Genomic DNA, 8652 nt, shown 5'->3' with positions numbered 1-8652 from the left:
TTGCAGTCGCAGCTTCCACGAACGAGGCAGAAATAATTCGGGGAATGTGTCCCAGGGGTCAGGTCAGAACTGAAGCCTATTAACTACTGTTGTTGTTGTTGAACTGGGTATTACGTGCGGCAGTCTGTAATAGTAATATAGATTATTTTATGTGTTTGCTCCGCTGCTTCCTATGTAGCCAGCTGTAGATTCGTTGGAAGTCGAATTGACCTTTCCTGTTGAGATGGATCAATGGTTGGTTATACATACGTGGACAGTCCTTTTAAAAGTTGTAGGTTGGACATGAACTTTACTGGTACTGACACATGACTGTTAGCATTGCAAAACAATTATGCACTGAAACTGCTGCAGAAAAATTAAGACAGTGTTTAATGTCGCTGTGAGTCAAGCAATTGGATAGCAGCAATCCTGGGAGTCAAAGGTTGAAACCATTTTTTTTCATTCAAATCTTATCCATCAATCACATCGAATGTTCTAATAAAGCTCTCCTCACCAATCCAAGCCTTTTTTTTTTTTCTTAAACCGGTTTACGCACAACCCAAGCTACAGTGTAAGTTTTATCAAGGTTTTAAAACATTCTACAAGCAGGGATACCGAAATGTCTCCACGTGTCTTCATCGATAATTTTCAAATTTCTAACCGGGGTGTTCAGATTAATAAAAGTTCGCGGATCCCGAAATCCTCTTCACAATCGTAATGGAATTTTTCATGGAACTTCTTAAATTTCTACTCTGAACTCACACAATTGTCTTCTACTTCTTCCTAAATCTCCGTTGGAAATTTGCTCTGAAGTGCCATTCTGAATTCGTCTCAAATTTCTTATGGAATTTTCATCAAAATTCTCTTAGAAGTTATTCAAAGTGATTTATCGAAAAAATTTAGTACAGTCCAGGATCAGATTTTTCGTAGAATTTCACGGGCTATTTCCGATGGTTTCGAATTTCCGTCTGTTTCCCACTTATCCCTTTTTTTTGCTCTTTATTTGTTCCAAATTGAAAATAAATTACATTGCATTTTAGCCTAGGTGCTCCAGTTACTACAGTAACTTACCAGCCTTAATTGTTATGATATATATCTAAGTGTTTTTACATTGTTCCTGCCTCGGCAATTCAGTATTTTAAACAGGTTTTCTGCATGTCAGTATAACAATTGACATCTTAAAACTAAAACTAAAACTAAATCTTATATAAGTATAAAGGGAATTAATCGTTGCAATTTTTGCCTGAAATTATTAATTATTTTGTTGGACATTTGTTCTAAAATCTCAACATTTTAAATTCTATGTACTTCGGTAGTACTGTACCAGAGAGTCAACTTTGAAATCATCATCAGAACTTTGTTCTGAATCCTTTGAAGTGCTTTTTTCCTGGTAGTGCAACCACTAGACCATAATGGCACAGCGTAAAGCATGGCCGGTCTAAAACTTGTTTAATTATCAGAAGTTTAATCTTCAGTTAAAGTTTGGATTTCCTGTTTATAAGAGGATATAAACATTTTATATATTTGTTACATTTGGCTTGAGTGCCCTCTATGTGATCTTTAAAAGTTGATTTTTGGTCAAATACCAATCCAAGATATTTCACTTGGTTTGACCAGGACATTGGAACTCCATTCACAGTGACTACTACTAGGTTTCAAAAAGGAAGCTCTAGGCTTATGTGGAAATATTATAAGTTGAGTTTTGTAAGTGTTGGGAAAAATCTTCCATTTTTGTAAATAAGAAGAGAAAATATATAAACTTCTCTGCAGTCTGCTGCAAATAACACGAAGACTTCTTCCTTTAGCGGAAATGCCTGTGTCATCAACGAACAAAGATTTGTGGCAACCCTGAGACAAATCAGGGAGGTCCGAAGTGAAAATGTTATACAATATAGGCCCAAGAATGCTACCCTGAGGAACTCCTGCTCTAACAGGTAGTCGATTAGATTTGGAATTTTGATAATTTACCTGCAGAGTTCTGTCAGTTAAATAATTTTGAACTAATTTCATAATATAAAGTGGAAAGTTAAACTTTTTCAATTTAGCAATCAAATCTTCATGACCATGGCCAAATCCAAAATGCTCATCGGCGAAAATTATGTTCGTATTGAAGTGAAGCATCATTCTATTCAAAATTATCTTTTCAAAAAGTTTACTTATTGTAGAAAGCAAACTTATTGGACGGTAGCTAGAAGCTTCAGCTGGATTTTTATCCGGCTTCAAAATTGGAACAACTTTTGCATTTTTCCATTTATCAGGAAAGTATGCCAAATGGAAACATCTGAAAAAATAATTTTACCGAGAAATACAAGATACTCTCTGGGAGGTTTTTGTTAAAGATATAGAAAATTCCATCATGACCTGGAGCATTCATATTATGAAACTTTTTAGTAAAATCTATAACTAATCGTCCAAATCAGTCCCCCAGAAATCATCAAAAATACTTTCTCGAGAGAAAATATTCAGATATTTCGGAGCAACCTGATTCTCAATAGGATTTAGTAAGACCCAAACTGAAATTATGGGAACTCTCGAATTGCTTAGCAAGCTTCTGAGCTTTTTCCAAATTTGTGATCAAAATTTTATCACCTTCTTTAAGCGCTGAAATAGGCTTTTGAGGTTTTATCAAAAATTTTGTGAGTTTCCAAAGGGGTTTGGAACTCGGGTCTAATTTAGAAACATTATTTTCAAAAGTTTTGTTCCTCAGGGTAGAGCATCGCTTTTTTATTTGTTTTGGAAAATCCCGCTTTCATGACAGGATCGCGTATTCTTTGATATTGCCTCCTACGGACATTTTTCAGACGGATCAAGAGCTGAAGATTGTCGTCTATTATAATTGAATCGAATTTAACCTCGCATTTTGGTACTGAGGCAGCTCTTGCTTCAACGATAGAAGTATTCAGAGATTCAAGAGCATAATTAATTTCATCTTTGGTTTGCAAAGGAATGTTTGGATCTAAGCTATATTCCATAAACCATAAAGGATCGATATTGCTGCCAATCAGCTCTATGGTAATTGAAAGTAGAGCTGTTGGGCCTAGAAATTATTTCTTGGGATATTTCAAAAGTTACTGGACGATGATCAGAACCGAAGTCAGCATGGGTAACCAATTGGCTACAAAGTTGACATGAATCAGTTAAGACCAAATCAATAGTTGAGAGATTTTAGCTTAAGGCTAAAAATCTCTTTAATAAAGCTTTAAAAAAAAAAAAGTTAAGAGATTTCTTGCAGAAGAAAAGCATGTTGGACTGTTTGAATATTGAATAGTGTAATAACCAGCAAAACAATCATCAAACAGAATATTACCATTGGAATTGCGTTGAGCATTATTCCTTGAACGGTGTTTTACATTAAAATCACCAATAATGAAGAATTAAGACCTATGACGGGTAAGTTTCTGAAGGTCACCCTTGAGAAAAAATTTTTGCTGACCTACGCATTGGAATGGCAAATAGGCAGCTATAAACGTAAGTTTTTCAAATTCAACAGAAACTACCAAAGTTTCAAGAACTTTGGTTTCAAATGAAGAAAGAATTTTTTGTTTGATACGTCTATGAACAATGATGGTAACACCACCACAGGCTCCATCAAGACGATCATTTCTATAAATGAAATAATTGCGTCCCTTTTAACCTTATGGCCAGGTTTAAGGAACGTTTCTGTTATAACGGCAATATGCACGTTATGAACTCTCAAAAAGTTAAATATCTCGTCTTCATTATCTTTAAAGAGATCAAGCATTCCAATTTAAAATATTTAATAATCGATTACTGAATCTCAAAATCATGACGATATTGTTCGCAAATTTTCATGTTTATTAGCAGCTTCGAATATACGACGGAGGCATGTGGGTTCTCAAACCTGGAGAACTTGAAGCGACTGCAGGACTGTTTGCAAGGCGACGCGCTCGAAGCAGTGAGGAGTCGGCTCGTTCTGCCGAATTCCGTTCCGAACGTGATTTGTGACCTACGGAATCTATTCGGAAGGCCGGAGAAGCTGCTGAAGTCGCTGCTGACGAAAGTGAGGAACGCTCCAGCGCCGAGAGCTGATCGACTGGAGATGTTCGTTAATTTTGGGATTACGGTGAAGCAGTTGTGCGACCATCTTGAGGCTGCGCGACTCAACGATCATCTTAATAACCCGATGCTAGTACAGGAGTTGGTCGACAACTTACCACCGAGTTACAAACTGGATTGGGTGCGGTACAAGCGAGGAAAGGAAGATAGTCCGCTGAGGATGTTCACGGATTTCATGACTGAAATAGTATCCGACGTGTCCGAGGTGACGGAGTTTTCTACGCTGTCGGTGAACGAGCGAGCGTCGCATGGGCGAGAGAATCCTAGAAAGAAGGAGTTTGTGCATGTGCACGACTCTGAGCAGAAGCAGAGCGAAGAACTACGCAGAGAGGTGGTCAGCCGTCCTTGTTGGATTTGTAGGCGGACGGATCACATGATCAAGAGCTGCGGTGAGTTCAAGCGGATGAATATTGCAGAACGGCTAAAAGAAGTGGAGAAGCAGAAACTCTGCGGAGTCTGCCTCAACAAACACGGTGGAAATCGATGCTTCTCAAAGATCCGATGTATGGTGCGGAATTGCCAAGGCAACCACCATTCTCTTTTGCATCGGGTTGAAGAATCGGTGCAATTGCAGAGAGCAAAATCAGATTGCACGGTGATTTTCCGGATGATGCCGGTGACACTTCATGTTGGTAAGCGGCAGTACGACACCGTCGCCTTCCTGGACGAAGGATCGTCTGCTACGTTGGTGGATGATGGGGTGGCCAAACGGCTGGAGGCAGAAGGGACTCTCGAGCCGCTGATAGTCACGTGGACCGGAAACATCAACCGGTATGAGAACGATTCCCGTAGTGTTGAAATGATGATGTCGGCGAAGAGATCTAAGGAAAAATTTCCGCTATTCAACACACGAACGGTGTCCGAGTTGCAGCTACCGCAACAGGAAGTACGGTATCATGACGTGGTGAACCGGTATTCGCATCTTACTGGAGTGCCGGTGAAGGATTTTCCGTCCGGACTGCCGACGATTCTGGTCGGTTTGGACAACCTCCATCTTTTCGCGCCGTTGGAGTCACGGGTTGGGAAACCGAACGAACCCATCGCCGTGCGGTCGAAAATGGGATGGACAATCTATGGTTCCGAGAAGCTGAAGCCTAGCGTGAAGACTTACCTGAACCTCCATTCTGTCACACCGGTAAGCAATCAAGAGCTCCATGATTTGATGCGGGAGCAGTACGTGTTGGATGAGAAGGCGATTACATCGTTTGCCGTACCAGAACCGGCGGAGGAGAAGCGGGCTCGAGAGATTCTCGAAACAACAACGAAACGAATTGGCGATCGTTTCGAGACGGGTCTGCTGTGGCGAGAAGACGTGCGGTGGTTTCCTGACAGCTATCCGATGGCCATGCGAAGAATGAAAGCACTTGAACGAAATCTAGAGAAGGATCCAGCGTTGAAACGAAATGTGTGCCAACAAATTAAGGACTATCAGCTCAAGAGATACGCACATAAGATCAGCGTAGCAGAACTTGAAACACCAAGCTGGGCGGTTTGGTATCTGCCAGTAAATGTGGTGCGAAACCCAAAGAAACCCGAAAAGGTTCGCCTGGTGTGGGACGCTGCAGCATCGGTTGGAGGAGTCTCGTTGAACTCGCAGTTGTTAAAGGGGCCGGATATGTTAGTTCCTCTTCCGAAAGTTGTCAGCTGCTTTCAGGAGGGTCCGGTTGCATTTGGAGGAGACATCCAAGAAATGTATCACCAAATGAAAATCCGAGCTGAGGACAAGCAAGCGCTCCGATTTTTGTTCGGAACAGACCCAACAGGGGCACCGCAAGTGTATGTGATGGACGTGGCCACTTTTGGCGCTGCATGCTCGCCTGCTTCAGCGCAATTTGTAAAGAATCTGAACGCGGAACAATTTGCGGAAGAATTCCCTGAGGCAGCAGCAGCGATTATAAAGAAGCACTATGTGGACGATTACTACGACAGTGTGGACACCGTCGAGGAAGCGATCCAAAGAGCCAAGGAGGTGAAACACATTCACTCGAAAGGAGGATTCCACATACGTAACTGGATGTCGAACTCGGAGAAGTTTCTAGAGGAGGTTGGGGAGCGCACCGCTAACGCAGCAATTCACTTGACCCGGGATAAAGACACGGAATACGAGCGTGTACTGGGGATCGTGTGGAATATGATCGAAGACGTCTTCTGTTTCGCAAAAGCTTCAAAATTAGAGCAGCTGAAAGTCCTCCGAGGAGAAGAACGTCCGACGAAGCGAATAGTACTCAGTATCGTGATGGCGCAGTTTGATCCGGTGGGTTTCCTCGCACCAGTCACCATTCTGGGAAAAATGTTAGTACAAGACCTGTGGCGGATTGGTTGCCAGTGGGATGACATCGTGGACGACGCATCGTTCAAGAAGTGGAAACGGTGGACGAACATCCTGATGGACACTCAAGCCTTCAAACTACCACGCAGCTACTTCGGCAGTGCGCGATCAGATGAGATCGATGACGTGCAGCTGCATATCTTTGCGGATGCGAGCGAGACGGCCTACGGATTCGTGGCGTTTTTCCGAGCCGTTGTACGAGGAGATGCAATGGTGATGTGCGCAATGGTGATGAGTCGTGCGCAATGGTGATGAGTCGAGCGAAGGTAACACCATTGAAACAGCTTTCGATTCCGCGTTTGGAGCTTATGGCAGCGGTACTCGGTGTACGACTATCACAGACAGTGCGCGAAAACCATACCTTCTCCATTAGTCGAGTGGTCTTCTGGGTAGATGCGGAGGTGGTGCTATCGTGGATTCGATCCGATCAGCGCCGCTACAAGCAGTTTGTCGGTTTCCGTATCGGAGAGATCCTGAGTTCGACGAGGATTGCAGACTGGCGGTGGGTACCGACGAGATTGAACGTGGCAGACCAGCTAACGAAGTGGGGCAAGGATCCGGAAATACATCCGAACAGCTCGTGGATAAAAGGACCGCAGTTTCTGTACAGCCGTGAGGAAGGGTGGCCGAAGAAGATTCTACCGCCGGCGAACACGACGGAGGAACTCCGGGTTCATCTCCTACTGCACGATGTGAAGGTGCCAGCGAATTTGGTAGATGCAGACGGCTTCTCGAAGTGGACGGTGTTGGTTCAGACGATGGCGTGTGTATTTCGTTTCGTGTCGAACTGCAGGCAAAAGTTCAAAGGGCTGCCGATCGAGACATTCCGGGCGACGAGCGAGCAGATGAAGGTGCAAAAGTCAACCACGGTCGCGAATATTCGCATACCGTTACAGCAGAACGAATACGAACAAGCAGAGCGGTGCCTCCTAATATCGGCGCAGTCGGAGAGTTTCATCGATGAATTGAAGGTGCTGTCGAGAAACAAGGAGCGTTCGGTGAATCAGTGGCTGCCAATCGAGAAGTCAAGTCCTCTGTATAAGCTGACTCCCATGGTCGATAAAGATGGACTGATTCGAATGGAGGGTCGAGTGGAACGAGCAGAATTTTTACCGTTCGATCTGCGATTTCCAGTGATTCTGCCGAATGACCATCGGATTACGAGATTGATAGTCCAGCACTACCACGAGAAGAGTGGCCACGGGTACCGCCAGGTGGTGAAGAACGAACTGAGGCAGCTGTACTATATTCCACACATAGATGCAGTTGTCCGGAAGGTGTCAGCGTCCTGCGTGTGGTGTAAGGTGAATCGGTGTCGTCCTGAAGTTCCAAGGATGGCCCCGCTGCCAGTACAGCGAGTCACACCGAATCTTCGAGCCTTTAGCTACGTCGGTGTCGATTACCTGGGACCATTTGATGTGACCATAGGACGCAGAACGGAGAAGAGGTGGATTGCGCTGTTTACGTGCATGGTAACACGTGCCGTGCATTTGGAGGTGGCACACGGACTGACCACTCAGTCGTGTTTGACGGCGATATACCGGTTTATGGGTCGCCGGGGCTGGCCGATTGAATTCTTTTCGGACAACGGGACGAACTTGCGAGGAGCCAGTAAGCAAGTGGTGGAGGCTGTGCACGGCATTACAGACGACTGTGCAGACCAGTTAACAAACGCGAGAACAAAGTGGACGTTTAATCCTCCCGCTGCACCCCACATGGGAGGTGTTTGGGAGCGCCTGGTCCGCTCTGTGAAGGAAGCGCTGACAGCACTCGACGATGGAAGGCGACTAACGGACGAGATCTTGCAGACAGCAATCGTTGAAGCGGAGGACATCATCAATTCCCGTCCGCTCACCTACGTGAGGCAGCAGTCCAACGAAGTAGAAGCGCTCACCCCAAATCACTTCTTGAGTGAGCGTCACCAAACCAACCAAGTGGCACTCTTCCACCTCCCCATCCTGCCGTGGCCCTTCGAGATGCGTTCCAGCGTTCGCAGCAATTGGCCAGCGTGATGTGGGAGCGGTGGATTAAGGAGTACGTGCCGTCGTTGAACCAGAGGACGAAGTGGTTCGGTGAGACACTACCATTGCGAGCAGGAGACCTGGTGTACGTCGTAGAGGGAGCAAATAGAAAGTGTTGGATCCGCGGAGTGGTGGAAGAGCCCATCGTATCCGGTGACGGTAGGATCCGTCAAGCGTGTGTGCGTACCAGCACCGGACGATACAAGCGAGCGACAGCGAAACTGGCCGTGATGGAGTTGGTTGAGG

The 8652-nt window shown here is 44.7% G+C and overlaps 2 protein-coding genes across 2 annotated transcripts; both read left to right on the top strand.

Annotated features, from left to right (window-relative positions):
• The first annotated feature begins 3790 nt into the window (after positions 1 to 3790).
• On the top strand, positions 3791 to 6637 carry LOC135710890 (uncharacterized). The gene has a single exon (XM_065233601.1). The coding sequence runs from the start codon at positions 3791 to 3793 to the stop codon at positions 6635 to 6637; it is 2847 nt and encodes a 948-aa protein (XP_065089673.1).
• LOC135710880 (uncharacterized) lies at positions 6637 to 8397 on the top strand. Its single transcript, XM_065233595.1, has one exon. It carries the CDS (start codon positions 6637 to 6639, stop codon positions 8395 to 8397), a length of 1761 nt encoding a protein of 586 aa, XP_065089667.1.
• Positions 8398 to 8652: the final 255 nt, after the last annotated feature.

This window comes from Ochlerotatus camptorhynchus, unplaced genomic scaffold (assembly GCF_037179485.1).
Source record: "Ochlerotatus camptorhynchus isolate MF236.1 unplaced genomic scaffold, CSIRO-AGI_Acam_v1.1 ptg000037l, whole genome shotgun sequence".
NCBI classification, from domain to species: Eukaryota; Metazoa; Arthropoda; class Insecta; order Diptera; family Culicidae; genus Ochlerotatus; species Ochlerotatus camptorhynchus.
This window is presented reverse-complemented; position numbering and strand designations above follow the sequence as displayed.

Coding starts and splice junctions, on each gene's coding strand:
- LOC135710880 (XM_065233595.1), top strand. CDS start 6,637: ATGAGTCGAGCGAAGGTAACACCATTGAAACAGCTTTCGATTCCGCGT.
- LOC135710890 (XM_065233601.1), top strand. CDS start 3,791: ATGTTTATTAGCAGCTTCGAATATACGACGGAGGCATGTGGGTTCTCA.